Below are 16056 nucleotides of genomic sequence, written 5' to 3' on the forward strand. Positions count from 1 at the left end.
GCTGTTTTTGTTTGCAAAGAGTCTCTTTTGTCCTGAGACCCTCCTTTAATCCATTCCTAAATCCAGATTAAGCAAGGATTTTCCTCTGATGAACACGGCTTTGCATTCCACCTTTCCTGGAGAGATGGAAGTGCAAAACCCCTCTAAAACCTGCCTTTCACAATCCTCTGTGAATGCATTAAGGAGCTAAAAGGAAAGTAAGATGTTTTCTGATCCTTTTATTTTTTTTTCTAATAAATTTCAAAAAACAGACTTCTTGGAGATAGTACCACCCTTTAAGTCATCTCCTGTGTTTAATAAAAATTATTGGAAAGGTATAGTTTTCGGTGATTTGGCCAAACTATCCATGTGCAGCTGCCTTCCCAGTGGTCCTTTGGTGCTGATGGAGCCTTGCATCCAGTCCACCAGTCTACCCTTCCTGCATCTGTTCTGTCCTTCCACATCCTGGGGCTGCTCTCAGCCTGCAGACACCTTTCTGAAGGGCAGTCAGCATCTGTGGATTCCTCTCCTCATGCTGTCTTAGCTGGTGCATCTTCCCTGCACAATCTACAAATGATAACACTGCCAGTGGTCCTCGACCTTGGCCACACATCAGAATCACCTGAGAGCCAACCACCATGGGGCGGGGGGAGGTTTGGGTATGAAGAGTATTAAAAGCACCCTAACTGACTCTAATGTGTAGCCAAAATCAAGACGCTCTCCTCCTCATCATCCTCCAAGAAGAAGATGTATAGACACTGCCCATTGATGTAATCTCTGACCTTCAATTCAAAAAAAATACTCAGTGAAAAAGGCTGGGCTGTTTGTGTTCAGCTCTTAGAGCTGGAGTCCCCACTCTGATGCCAGGTTGCCAGGCAGACAGATAGAAAGTAACTCTGTGTCAGATTTGTATTGATCTGAGCATCCACGAAGGTAAAAACCTGGTCGTCAGCACCCATGGCTCATTCTTTCTGCTCTCTCTCCCTATTAAGAGCAGACATCACACCACTAACTAAAACTCCTATTTGCGTATGGTAGTTTCCTGGGGAGAGAGAGTGTCTGTGTAAGCCTTCAGCATCCCATTATGGAGTAAAGATATTTCAGGCAAGGAGTCAGGTGGGAAAATTCCTTGGAGGTTGGGGGTGGGGAGGGGGGGATTTCTCTTATGCTCTTTGCAATTAAGCCTGGCCTAGAAGCAGATAAACCCGCTTTACTTCTTTTAATAAAGGTTCTCTCAGCCTCCTGTGTGCATGAGAATCACCAGTCCCTAGAAGTTTGTAAAATGCAGATTGCTGGGCCCCACCTGGGATTTTTATTTCATTGAGATGGTTGAGGGTCCAGCAATCTGAATTTTTGTTTTTAATTTAATTTAATTTAATTTTTTGGCAACCACAGTACTTTTGATTAAAATGCTCTCTTCTTACCCTTGAATACAGCTGAGTATATGGAAGCATTTGTTAGTACTAAAGGTAGCCTAAGAACCCAAAATAATTCATCTTTTTGCAAAGGTATTTTTGTAGGTTAGAGATCAAAATGCCACCCATGTCAGGGCCCATAAATACCCCGTTATATGCAGAACTGTGATTAGTGGGTGAGTCTCACATGTTGGTACCAATCAGCCATGCCAGGCTGGGGGCTGTTCTCAGCCAACCCTTCCCGCCACCACCCATCACCCTCCCCCCCAAAACCCACAAAACAACAACAATAACAGAGACACCCCATAACCAAACCCAGTCCTGGAACACCTTTGGGCCTTGAGATCAATCCCGGTGGGAAGGCTCCCCCTTCCCCTCCCTAGCGCACATCACTGAAAGGAGTTTTGTTCCTGGTCCAAACCAGCCCCCCGGGGTCTTCTGCAAGAAGAGCCGCTACAGTGAACTGAAAAGACCCGATGAATTGAAACGGCCTGCGTGGGCAAGCACTTTACATTTATTATCTATTCTCTTCACAGCAACCCTGAGAGGTAAATATCTTCATTTACAGGTGCTAGTGTGGCGTAGTCTTCAGGCCATCCTTGAGAGAACAACTGTTTTAGAGAGTAACCTGGCTTTGAAGGAACGGGCAGGAAGCGGAGAGGGACTCTCTCCTGCCCCTTGGACCCAACCCCCTAATCCAAGGCCCCCAGAAACAAGGCCTCCAGCAGATCTTCTTGATCTACACTCTTGATCCTGGTCTGCTCAGGTCAGGTCTGGTTCTTCTCTCTCCCCTCCCTCAAGTATAGGGGTCCTGACATTTCACTGCTCCCTGTCATACCCACCCAGATTGGAGTTTTGGCTCATTAAAAGCCCCTCTGTTTGCAGGGGGAGGAAAGGTACAGGTAAAGACTTGGTGACTAAGTAGACAAAGCCTCAAGATCATGCTCACTTACAAAAATGTTTGAGATACGAGTGGATAATGCAGATTATGAAATGCCATGTATGATCTTAATTATGTAAAATCTATACCTACTATACATGTGTAGCAAAACATTGGAAGGCTGTTCAATTAAATGTTAATAGCAGAGGTTGGAATTAAGAGTGACATTTTAAGTATTATTTCCAAAGTTTGATACAATGAACACCTGTAACCTGTAGCCACCATAATTGTATCATACAAAAATAGTATCACTGCCCCGAAAATCCCCTGTTCCACCTATTCATCTTTCCCTTCCTCCTCCCCAACTCATGACAGCAACTGATCTTTCTATTGTTTCCATAGTTTTTGCCTTTTCCAGATTCCAGTTGGAATCATACAATATGTAGCCCTTTCAGCCTTTCAGGATTGATTCACTTAGCATATATTACATTTTTTATCAGGAATGAAGTTACAAAATTAAAAACTCTACAACCTGGGTAACCAGCTACTACTTAACTTACGTGGGACTCCAAACAAAAAAAGGTCACATTCCTTTTCGCCATTCAAAATACAGTACCCCTAATCCCACTTTTACTGGATTTCCTGCCACTGGCATTCTGCGAGTCCCCAGGCTGCTTACACATCTCACACTGCCCCATCCTGGCTCTTGCTTGTCTCCAGATCCATGAACCCATGTTCCTGGAGCCACTTCCCTTAACTCCTCCCACCACTTCCCCATCCCCCAGCTGTGGTGCGGCTGGCATCCTTCAGCCTCCATGTAGATTTCTAAGGCTCTTTCCACCTTTGGCCACAGACCCTTTCCTCATTTCCGCACAACCCAACAGAGTTACTAACATGTAGTAAGTATCTGCTGAGATTTGGAGAATAACAGAAGGAAGCACAACACAGAGAATGATTTATATTTGTTACTGGACAAGGATTTGCACAGCATCCTGGATCTATCTTTGTCTTCCAAGCTTTGTTCCCAGCCATAGACCATTCCAAGAGCCCGCCCACCTCTAGACAGTAGAAATCCTTCTAGAGGTCGACCTGTGGAGGGACCAACAACCAGAAGGCCCCAGGAAGATGGGAAACATCCAGGTAGCAAAGCCCAAGTCTTGCCCACCACCTGTTCATCTTCCTTGCTTCCTCTCCTAGAGAAGTCTTTTCAGGCTGAGTGACAGCCCATTTCCCACAGACAGGGATATGGTCATGTCTTAGTCCTAACGTCACCAAATGGTCCTGACCATATAGCTCTGCACCAAGCAGGCCCAGTCCGTTTTTCCATTGTTGCAAAGGAAGGGGGGTCATGTTCACCCTTCACCACCACCCCCACCTTTCATCGCCACTCTGCTGCTTCAGTAGACTGTGGCTCAAGAAAGCACATGAGTCTAAAATGAATAAAAATATACAGGTAGTGGGTAGTCCAAATCCACATGGAGGAAACTCAAGAGACCCACAAAGGAGGCACAGCCCAGGAAAACCAACGCCCCAGTGAGGTTGTTGAACTGACTGCTCAGCTTCACTGTCTGGAACTTTGCACTGGCATTCTGGAGGACTTGAGTTTTCCCAAAACATCAATTTGCTTAACTCAGGTGCAACTGAAAGGCCCACAGCACAAAAAGGCGTGGAGGGTGGTTCTCCTGACCGGTGAAGTCTGCCCCACGCAAATGGTTGGAAATGCAAATTATCCGACCCACTCTGGACCTACCCAATCAGAACATCTGGGGGCGGGGCCCACCTTCTGCCTATCAATAGCCCTTGGGCAGATGCAGTTGAAGTTGAGAAGGGCCCTCTTTGGAGGCGAAAAGTTGCTGGTTACTTTCAAATAACTATTTGTCCAACTCAGAACACAAGAGATCTAAATCTTTTAAGATCCAGGCTTAGCCTGGGGCATGGTACTTTAGGGTGTTGTTAAAAGCTAAGCTTGTTGACATTAATACAAAAGATTCAAAAAAAATTTTTAAATCTGTAACAAAGGAGTGAATGTATAATTTTATTTGGTTTCTATGAGTAATAATAATTACAATTATTTGTGTGATCTGCTCACCATTTTAAAATGCTCAAGTGCCAGGCTGCTTAAAAATATGTTTTAAAGTCTTTTTTTCCCCCCAATTTTTTTCCCAAATTCAAGTTAGTTCTAGTTTAAGGGGTAGAATTTACTGATTCATCAGTTGCATATAACACCCAGTGCTCCTCCCATCAAGTGTCCTCCTTAATCCCCAACATCCAGTTACCCCATCTCCCATCCACCTCCCCTCCAGCAACCCTCAGTTTGTTTCCTATAGTTTAAAATCTCTTATGATTTGCCTCCCTTATTTTATTCTTCCTTCCCTTCCCTTATGTTTGTCTGCTTTGTTTCTTAATTCCATGTATGAGTGAAATTATATGGTGTCTTTCTCTGATCAGCTTATTTCACTTAGCACAATACCCTCTAGTTCCATTCACATCATTGCAAATGGCAAGATTTCATTCTTTTAGATGGCTGAGTAATATTCCATTGCATATATATACCACATCTTCTTTATTCATTCATCTGTTTATGAATACCTCGGCTCTTTTCATAGTTGGCAATTGTGGACATTGATGCTGTAATCATTGGGGTGCACGTGTATCCCTTTGAATTATTATGTTTATATCCTCTGGATAAATACCTAATAGTGTGGTTGCTGGGTCATAGAGTAGCTCTATTTTTAACTTTTTTTTTTAAAGTTTTTATTTATTTATTTGACAGAGAGAAAGATCACAAGTAGGCAGAGAGGCAGGCAGAGAGAGGAGGAAGCAGGCTCCCTGCTGAGCAGAGAGCCCAATGTGGGGCTCAATCCCAGGACCCTGATATCATGACCTGAGCCGAAGGCAGAGGCTTAACCCACTGAGTAACCCAGCCACCCCTATTTTTAACTTTTTGAGAAACCTCCATATTGTCTTCCACAGTGGCTGCACCAGCTTCCATTCCCACCAACAATGTAAGAGGGTTCCCTTTTTCCACACCCTCGACAACATTTGATGTTTCCTGAGATGTTAATTTTAGCCATTCTGACTGGTGTGAGGTTATATCTCATTGTGATTGTGATTTTGATTTGTATTTCTCTGATAATGAGTGATGTTGAGCATTTTTTCATGTGTCTATTGGCCATTTGTATGTTTTCTTTGGAAAAATGTGTGTTCATGTCTTCTGCTCATTTCTTGACTGGATTATTTATTTTGGGGGTCTTGAGTTTGATAAATTCTTTATAGATTTCGGATATTAGTCCTTTATCTGATATGTCATTTGCAGATACCTTCTCCCATTCCATGGGTTGCCTATTAGTTTTGTTGACTGTTTTCCTTTGCTATGCAGAAGCTTTTTATCTTGATGAAATCCTAATAGTTTATTTTTGCTTTTGTTTCTCTTGCCTTTGGAGATGTGTCTAGTAAGAAGTTGCTGTGGCTGAGGTCAAAGCGGTTGCTGCCTGTGTTCTCGAAGATTTTGTTGGATTACTGTCTAACATTTAGGTCTTTCAACCATTTTTACTTTATTTTTGTGTATGATGTGAGAAAGTAGTCCAGTTTCATTCTTCTACATGTGGCTGTCCAGTATTCCCAACACTGTTTGTTGAAAAGACTGTCTTTTTTCCATTGGATATTCTTTCCTGTTTTGTTGACGTTTGGTTATTCCTATAGTTATGGGTCCATTTATGGGTTCTATGTGTCTGTTTTTTGCTAGTACCATGCCATCTTGATGATTACAGCTTTGTCATACAGCTTGGAGTCCAGAATTGTGATGCCTCCTGCTTTGCTTTTCTTTTCAATTTTCCTTTAGCTATTCAGGGTCTTTTCTGGTTCCATACAAACTTTAGAATTGTTTGTTCTAGCTCTGTGAAAAATGCTGATGGTATTTCAGTAGAGATTGCCATATTAGTATTTCTTAAAACATATATGAGATAAGTTTTGTTCTTCATTTTATTTTGTTACGTGAACATGGCTGTGTCTTCACAATTTTAAAAATTAAATTGTGATCCTGTATCCTTCTGCCATCCATGGAAGGATATCTCTTAAAGGACTATTCAAAAAGAAGCTGCTTTATGCTTATTTTCCACCTACACCTGACGTACCACAGTGAGACAGCTGGTATTTAAATCTGGGAATAGTCCAGCTGTGTATTCCTTTCGCATATGCTTTATGTTGTAGTAGCGCAAAAAAGTGCTCCAAAGTGGGGCAGTTGATGCCAGAGAGGAGGAAAGCTGTGCATTAGACAGTGTCTGAATAGTTGATAAAATGAAATGAGAGTATCATCACATCTTGGTTTGGGGGATACTGTGTTTTTCCAGGTCACAGAAGCTGGGTGGCTATAACTGAGCAGTCCATGGGCATAAGAATTTGTGTGAACGAGAGGCAGAGGGAAAAGAAAAATTTTGCATACAAAGTGTATAGTTTATGAACCAATTCAACAATGTGCCATAATTACATATTATAATTATAATTATTTTAATAGCCTATAGTGGAAAGAAATTTAGGAAAGGCCAAGAAGCATCAAGTACCAAGTTGAGCAAAATTACATCAGGCTCTTGCAACAGTTTACATCTGTTTATCTCCACTTGCAGCAAAACTGCTTATACAGATCAGCCCCCGGGCTCCCCCTTACTCTGTGTCTGGTTCTTGACAAACTTCAGAGAACATCCTTTACTCTGGCTCGTTTTGTCCTTGAACCTGGTTAAGGATTAATTCAGCCTGAAGCTGTTCTGTTCAGTTACAGTCAGCTTATAGCCAGAGTTGCCATCTGCTCTGCACTGGAAATTATTAAATTGCCTCCCAGTCAAACCATTCCAACTCCTCTCTCCTTCTCTCCATGCCCAGCCCTCTTTTCCATTTTCCCTCATTCCTCTATCTCAGAGATTCCCTAGAGTTCTACAGGAAAAGGAGATAGGAGTTGGGCCTAGGATATATGTGAACAAAATCTGGAATCCTGTGGCATTCTGAGGCCACTCAGAGGTCCAGCTCTAGGGAGCCTTGGTGTGTCTCAGATGGGCAGGTGGTCCCCCTTCTCCCTCATCCATCCTCTCTGCTGCTGAGCCTGGGGCTTTGCTGAGTTCTCACAGGAATGGAATTAGTGAGCACAGCCTACCTAACTGGGGATACAAAATGTGGTCTCATTTCCTCATTTCTCATTTCCAGATAACCACTTGGCACCGACCTCTTCCCACATCCCGACCTGGGCCCCTCAGTGGATCCCCCAGTTTTGTAGGCAATGCCTGAAGATGCAGCCTAAAGTTGTCCTAAAAGAAATTTCTCTTATCCTTCTGCACAACCCTCCAGCCTGTCTTCCCTTTGCGCTTTGCTCCTTCAAGTCAATGGAACACACCTTTCCCCACAGCCGGCCGAGGCCATGGTGCAATGACAAACCGGATACCACTGAACATTCGGGGGGCAATGGAGAGGAATTCTCTCACGGCAAATGGCTAGTGATGGTGGCAGTTAGGGCTCTACTTAGAGCTGGAACCCAGACCCAGCCTCAGGTTCCAGCCAACACGCCACTCTTGCATCCCTCCCCACCTGCCCACCAATGAATATCCCTCAGGTTTGTCTGTGCTCTCAATATTAGCTCCTGTCATTTGACCTGGAAGGGGTGGGAGCTCCCCAGAATCCCCAGTGCAAGTTCCCATTCTTTATTTGAGAATCTTCCTTTTCCCAAAATGGTTGAGGGTAGGAGGGACGATCCCTACACAGTAAATCTCACCCCACCCCTTGGTGCCCAACACCTCTCAGTAAACAACTGCAGTGGATCATCAGCCTTGATGAGTCTTAAATTAACACTTAGCAGTAGACACCATGCAGAGCTCCTCCAGCAAGCTTCTGCTCATGCGCTAACCTGTTCTACCCACACTGCAGGACTTCGCAACAAATGCGTCCTAAATCCATGAAGAGCCAGAGAATATTCCTCCAGATTCCCTCCAGTCAACAGGGTTTCATAGACCTCCACCAAGCTTAATTGTGCCCAATCTTCATATTGCCTGTAACATAATGCCTAGCTCCCAGAATTAGAGAAATCTGTGATCAGGTTTATAGGAAATCACAATTTTCTCCAAGAACAATGGCTATATGCAAAATTTACATTTTGTTAAGTATAAGGCCCAGTCAAATGGTTTCTTCAGAAAAAAGGAAAGGCTTGCCTGAAAAGTGACTTCAACTGTCTTACTCTTTGAGGACAGAACTGTGTGAAATTATATATACATAATTTATGTATATATATAAATAAGAAATATATATTTTATATATTTATATACATCATTATTTATATACAACATAAAATATAAACATATATTTTGCACATAATGTAGAACGTATTTTTACATGTAAATATATTTAAATATAAGTAATATATTTATATGTTTTTTAAAGTCAGAAAGTTATCATGAAGGAAAAAAACCATGGCCCTATACTCTGACCCTGTTAACATTTTTCTCTACATATGTATATAAAACAGATAATAGAAATGATATCTGTACAAGCTATGAACATTCAAATAATATAGAAAAATCTTCATTATAATAAGAAAGTCTCTTTTTTACAAAACGGAAGCCCCCATCCCCAGTCGAGCCTTCTGCTTTCACTCCACACCCAGCTCTGATGACATGTAGAGGCTGAAATCTATTCCTTGACTGCTTGCCAGGCTGTGTGCCCCGCCACTGTGCAGGTGTCCACCCAGAAGAAAGGGGTACCTTTTCCTAATTCATATGAGAATGCTCTGTTGCCTTTGAAAACAGTCTTTGAATAACTGCTTGCATATCCCTCTAAAAAGCTACACGTGTACTGGCTTATAGGAATATACGTGTCCTTTCTTATTCCACAGAAAAAATATGTGGTACACACATTGTTCTGAACTTCACTTCCTTTCTTCCTTTTTTTCTTTTTTCTCCTTTACCATTTTTTTTAAACTTAATCTGTGTTGGAGATTTTTATGTGTCAGCAATGCAGGTGTGTGTTTCTTTTTTTTTCTTTCTTTTTGTTTTTTAAGGGCCTATGGCATTCCATTGTATGGCTTTATCAGTTTGTGTAACTAGTTCCCTTTTAATGATTGATGGGCATTTAGGTTGTTTCCAGGTTTTTTAGTGGGAAGGCAGGAAGGGTTAGGGCTATTAGGCAAAATGCTTATATGTACATAATGGTATGGTTTTATGACCATGTTTATAAGGGCAAGTTCCTAGCAGCAGAATTTCTGAGTCAAAAGGCATGGAGGTTTTAAAATTTAATAGATATTGATTGTAACAATGTGCATTCCCAAGAATATCTGTATTTTTGTACTCCCATCTACCCAGGGTATTATCAAGTTACGTTCTGCCAGTCTGATGAGCCAAACATACCGCACTGTTGTTTCAATTTAGATTTCTTTAGATATAAGTAATGTTAAATATCTTTTTATTAGTCTGTTAGTCACTCACACTTTTCTGTTCGCCATGTGTTTGCATCTTTTGCCCATTTCCTATTGAATTATTAATAATATTTTGCAGAGTCATAAGATTTGTCAATCAGAACATGATTCATTATTATTATTGTGTCGTAAATATTTCTTCCGGTGCGTCATTTATCTTTTGATTTTGTGCATATTATTTTTTGTTCTACAGGGTTTCCAAATGTACATGCAGTCAGATTCATTAATCATTTTCTTTATGGCTTCTGTGTATGTACAACTTTTTTGTGACAGTTTTCCCGGATTCTACCTAGTGAAGTTAACAAACAAACAAAAAAAATTCGTGGACCTGATTTTAGCCCACATAAGGTCACTCCATTTTGCAATGTGAATCGTCTAAGGACACTCAGTGGTGAACAGTGAGGTTTTTCAGAGGGTTTTGCCTCATGTGTGTCCTCAGAATAGACAGATCTGAAAATCAAAATGTCTCTTCTGAGCCTGGCCCAGACATCCAATAGACAGGGACGGGGATAGGGATAGGGATATGCCCAATGACCATGTTCCTTATAGAATACTTACCCTCAGACAAACCACAAGTCGCTCTTAATCTCACAAAACAAACTGGGGGTTGCTAGAGGGAGGAGAGGTATGGAGAGGGTGGTTGTTATGGACATTGGGGAGGGAACGTGCTATGGTGAGTGCTGTGAAATGTGTAAGACTGATGATTCAGAGACCTGTACTCCTGGGGCAAATAATACATTACATGTTAATAAAAATAATTAATAAAAAAAGAATACTTTCCCTTTACTCAAGTAGCAAACAGCCAATTTGATTAAATATAATACCATTCCCACTGTTTGGGGGTTTATTATAGGTCTTTAGTTCTCTTTTTGTATTCAAGGATAGAAGACTTTTTCTAAATTGACCTACTTATTAGTATTTTATGTTTAATTTTGCTTCTTGCAGGCAGCTTCAAAAGATGGTCCACGATATCAAGAACAATGAAGGTGGAATAATGAACAAAATCAAAAAGTAAGTTAAACTTCATAGCACTATATAAGCACTCATTTATATAAATCACACATTATTCCAGCCTGTGCTAGGTGGAAGAGATCAAAGTTCTTTGTTACCCAAGTGAGGAGTTGCAACCTCTTTAACATGTAACCCTTTCTTACTCATGGCAGGAGTCCATGGTGGTAAGATCCATCTTCAGGAAACATGGCAAATGAATGGGGTCATCCTCAGGGAACTTTGCTTTTCCCTCTCACTGCAGTAAAAGTGAGCTGTCCCCCTCAAAGTGCCAGCAAATGTCAACAAAGACGTTTCTAGAAACAGGACAATCAGCTTCTATAACTATTTAGTTAAAGTCCACTAGGACACGCTTGGAGAAATCCAAAAGACAAGTTCTAAGAACACAATCCATGCCATACCTGTTTTCCATATTTCAATTTTTTGCTTTTTCAATTATAGCCTAAAATTGTGTTTTCAGTTGGCACTTAGAGAGGAAAAGCTAGAATTTCAAATCTTCCTGCACATCAAAAACTCTTAAGCTTTTTAAAAAAAAAAAAAGAAAAGATAAAAATCGTGCATACCTGTATTTGCCACTCAAAATCTAAGTAAAGAGGAAGGAGGAAATAGTATCCCATTAAGCTTTTAAATTCTTTTATTTAGAAAATGAAAGTAGTAGTAGATTCACCAGGAAAAAAAAAAATCAAACCATTCAGAATTGTATGAAGGAAAAATCTCCCACTTCTCCACATCCCCAACCTCAACCAACTCCAGGGAAACAAACATTGTCATGAGTGAGTCTGATATATATATATATCTGTATGTATGTGATACAGTACATGCCTGTACACACATACATTTTCATCATGAATGGCGTCACACTTCATAAACCATTCTACCAACGTGATTTTGCTTAGTGGTTTTACTTAATGCTAGATCATGGACATCTTTGATAGTATGTAAAAATAAGGCATATTCCATTTTGAGCAGATGATTAATAGTCTGCTATAAATATATTATCATTCATATATGCATCAGTGAACACTTTTTAAAGGGAAGGAGATGTGGGAGTTTAAACTGGCATATTCTTGGGGGAGCAATTTGATAAGATCACTAAAAATTTTGTGGCCATTTCTTTCAGCTTAACTGTCATAAGTAACATTTCAATAAGTAATTTTTATAGATTTTGAGTGTACCAGAAAGCTAAATTCCTAAAATGAAATTTAGAAATGGAAAAATTTGTGCCCTTGAAATTTTTATTGAAATTACCAAATTGCTTGTCAGCAATTTTGTACCATTAATAGTGTATAAAATTTCATTTTCCTATGCCTTCGGAACAAAGAGTCTTCATTCTTTTTGGTCTTTGTTAAACTTGAAAGTAAGAAATCATGTTTTATGGTTTTTTAGACTACAAAATGCAAATGAGTCTCAATATGTATAAGTCATTATCATAAAATAGTTAAAATGGTCTTCTGCTTGTGGGGCATCTACTAGAGGAAAATTTGTCCTCATGTTCTGTCCCGTGGAGGAGCGAGGTATGTGATTATTGTCATTTAATATTTCTGACACATGCAAAATCTCATTGAGATGAGGGAGCCCTGCTAGTCATTGTTTTAATCGCTAGGGATTCTAGATTAATTATCCCCATTGTCAGTTTTACAATACACAGTTTTCTCAATAATATGAAGCCACTGTGTAAAATGTCTCTCTCTTCCCTGGTCAGGCATACTCACAGTAGCCATGGAGCTCAAAGTTTTTCAGACAGTTCCTATTTCATTATGCTTATTGTTCCCAAAATACATTTTGATTTGAAAAACCATGTTTCCTCTCAGCTTGGAAAATATGGCTGCCATAGTCGTTACCCTGGGTGAAGTCAGTGGGCCTTTGGTTCTGAGTGACCCGCTGTTAACACTCTTGCTCGTTGCCAGGCAACAGGTGCTACCTTGAAAGGAGGAAGCACGGTTGAACACACTGGTTTCCTAACAGAAGACCGTGACAGAGTTGTTGCTGGTCCATGGCCAAATGAGAAAATAAAGACCTTGAAGTGTTGGGGGTTGACATGCAGCTGCCGGCTGCTAAGTAAGACCCAAACCACAGCTTTTATTCCTGGTTGGTGTTCAGTGACCACCAGCCCCTTCCTGAGTCTGTTCTTTATCCTGAGATGATAACATTTTGGGTATTAAAATACCTTTTCTTTTCTCTTATGAAATAGTGGCAATAATGGGTAATGGATGGTTCGTGCTTTTTGAAATTTTACTGGTCCAATTACAGACCCGGCACCGTGATTCCTTGTTTGTTTTTGTGCTTTTTTGCCCCCCATAACACTGTGGCTAATCTTTCTATCTGGATCTCATCAGAAGTCTAATTATAATATCTCCCCAGCTCACGCTGGCTTGCTGTGAGAATTGAATGAAATAATCGACCTAAGAACCTTTGGGGAAACAAAAAGCAAAATTTTCTATGCAAATATAAATATTGTTATTTTTGAAACATTACAATTCTCATTTGTTGGGCTAATTTTTCGTAATCAGACATGAATTTCTATATTGCTTTTTTTCCACAAGAAATGAAATATGTTTTGCATGTAATGGTTAACTTATTCCCTGCTTCTAAAAAGGGACATGATGTTTTAGTAAATAAAGGCTACTGGATATAGGTTTTATTTACATATACCTTAAATTTCATTAAGCAAATCATTCTTAGATAAAATGGGCTACCCTTATTAAGAATAATAATTTACTAGAAAACTTAGCCATTTCAAATAATAGAATGAGAGGTGTTGTAGAACTTAAGCCTAAAAATTGGGATACATTTTTAAAATGTAATTTTAATTTTCTTCTTTTGGTGATGGGGGAAGGATTGTGAATATTCAAACATTTTATATATGCATAAAGATACTAAAGTAGTTTTGAGAGTGCTTGAAACAGTTCAGTGTCTAAATAAGCTGAATATCATAATCTCCAACCTGGAGACCCTCACTACTCATTTATTTGGCACTTTTCAGTAGTGCCAAAATAATCTCAGTCAACCTACAACCCAAGTGCTCTGTTACAGCTAATATTTTTTTGATATTTAAAGCATTTATTAAGTTATTTATTCAAATAGAATCTATCTTCTCTTATCACCCTATCAACCAATCAGCATTTCTCTTCCTTGAACCTCTGAACTCTGTGCTTGCTTGTATTCTGACCTCTCAGAACCCTTCCACCACTGGACTTCACCGTTGCTGAGTGACAGCCCCATTACACACTGGAGAAATGGGGGAGATGGGAGACCTCTGGTTAATGGCTTCACTCCATTTACAATACATTTAGTCTTTCAATGAGATGGGTCCAAAAGAAGCCAATATTCTATTAGTTATCTCTCTGTTACCTCTATATCTGCTTCTTTTTGGGGCCTTGACAGCAGTCGTCCTGACAACAGTATCCTGACCATTTGTCTAATGGTTGTTATCTATAGGCTGAAAGTCAAAGCGCCTCCAAGTGTTCCTCAAAGAGATTATGCCTCAGGTAAGAGTATTTCTAAAATACTTGGACTCTTGACTAATTTCATGTTCATATTTACTTCCTGAAAAGGGAACTATGTTCTAATCATTTGAAAATAAGAGTGCCCACCCTAATTTAAAAATTTTAAGGCATTTGACTATAGTGGAGCTGTAGTATTCCATCCATCCATCTATCCATCCATCCATCCATCCATCCATCCATCCACTCATCTATTTATCAAACATTTATTAAGTATCTTCCATGTGCTGGGCAAATACACGGTTTTAGGTAGAGACACAGCGCTAAACAGGACAGATATAGTCTCCACACTCAGTGTTTATAGTGAAGAAAAAAGATACAATAGTACAAAAGCAATTAGAGTTCAGGGTGATGGGGAAGCACAAAGTTCTATGAAAGTCCATCAGCAATTTCTTATCTAATCTGAGGTCAAGAGTGTGGAGGAAGTGGGGAAGGGAAGGCTTCCTGGATAGAGAATTATGAAAATGGATACTTGAAGGTCACTGGGGGTTGGGGTGGGAGGAGGATAATCTATTGATGGTGCATGGTTACTCAGTCCTCTCTGACGTCTCCTCCACCCAGTCCAACTAGGATCAATTTTGTCAGCGGAGGGTAGTCTTGAGATTGGTGTTGTTTATGGCAGTGGTGAGCAAAATAAATTATCCAATATACTGCCCTTCTCTAGAAGAAATTCCTTGGGAAGATAGGCCTAAAATCTCTTTCTACTGGCTTAAATATAAAGATTTCCTGGACATGGACAGACCTATAGAGCCCTTAATGAAAACCACAGGTCTACAGACATCATTGAAGTCTCTTCCTCTATCCCTGACAGCTAAAACCAAATCACAACCTTAAAGGATGCTTACTGTTGTTTTTTTTCTGTCGCTGATCAAGATAGCAATAAATCAGACAGTTGAGTTCCTCCTAGGCACTAATTAAATCTTATCACACTAAGAAATGCGGACCAACATATCGAGTCTAGTGACTGACCTGTTGGACTACTTTCTAGAAGTAGCTAGGTTACAGAGTACTTACTGACCTCATCTTGCCAGTCACCAAGTCTCAACAGTTGACCAGGAGACTCCTTTGCAATGAAAAAAAAAAATTAAAATAAATAAAAAAAAATAAAGACCCTGTTCTGATCTTTAAAATCTACCTGATCAAAGCCAAGGGGGGGAAAAAACCTCAAGTGAGCTGCTTAGTTAACCAAAGAGAAGAAATTCCTCCTTCTCTCCCAAGTTCTAAAAAAGAAAAGAAAGCAGACAACATCTGCTTAGTACCCTGAGTTTTGATAGGAAAATTATGGAATCATGGAATCCCAGGTCTAAAAGGAGCCCCAGAGGTTCGGCAGCCTGACCTCCAACCCAGCGCTCACCCCTGACCCCACCACAGCCACACACCAAAAATGAAACCCATGTTCTGTTTGGACATTTCCTGTGATGACTTCCCAAGCCCCTCTGGTCCTGTCAAGAACAGACAGCGCTGGCAGGACAGAGATGCAGTCCATTTCCTGGTGGCTTCCTAAGTCTGTCCTCATGGCCACACAGCACAAGTTTTTAAACATTCAAGAAAGCAGAGATCAAGTTGTTCTGTGCAACTCCAAGGATAAAATTAAGAAATTAGGTCATTTGAATAGTTTCTTCTCTGGAATCATTATCTCCAGGTGTTTCTGCTGTTTTACATGTTCTTTGACTCATTTGACAAATATGACACAGTACATCCTGTGTGACACTCACTCTACTAGATACGGAGTGGGGAACAAAATATAGCCTCTGACCTTCAGGTGCTTCATTACTAGTGGGGGACCCAATAATAAATGAGGATGCCGATGGGTCACTATCTGCC

At 40.3% G+C, this 16056-nt stretch overlaps 1 protein-coding gene across 14 annotated transcripts in view; it reads left to right on the forward strand.

Annotated features, from left to right (window-relative positions):
* Positions 1-16056, forward strand: part of BLNK (B cell linker) — a 109313-nt gene that overhangs the window by 37227 nt on the left and 56030 nt on the right. For 8 of the 14 annotated variants that reach the window (XR_006603251.1, XM_045068939.1, XM_045068941.1 and 5 more), the window contains exons 2-3: positions 10667-10732; positions 14114-14217. Coding sequence is in view for 12 of the 14 variants with exons in the window: in XM_045068941.1 (XP_044924876.1) it covers positions 10667-10732; positions 14114-14217 (170 nt within the window). In the remaining 2 variants the exon portion in view is untranslated. Of the gene's footprint in view, positions 1-10666; positions 10733-14113; positions 14218-16056 lie in introns of those variants that run through there. The other 6 variants (XM_045068943.1, XM_045068938.1, XM_045068944.1 and 3 more) reach the window with 2 other exon arrangements.

Source organism: Mustela putorius, unplaced genomic scaffold (genome assembly GCF_011764305.1).
Source record: "Mustela putorius furo isolate JIRA1106 unplaced genomic scaffold, ASM1176430v1.1 tig00003909_pilon_pilon_pilon, whole genome shotgun sequence".
NCBI classification, from domain to species: Eukaryota; Metazoa; Chordata; class Mammalia; order Carnivora; family Mustelidae; genus Mustela; species Mustela putorius.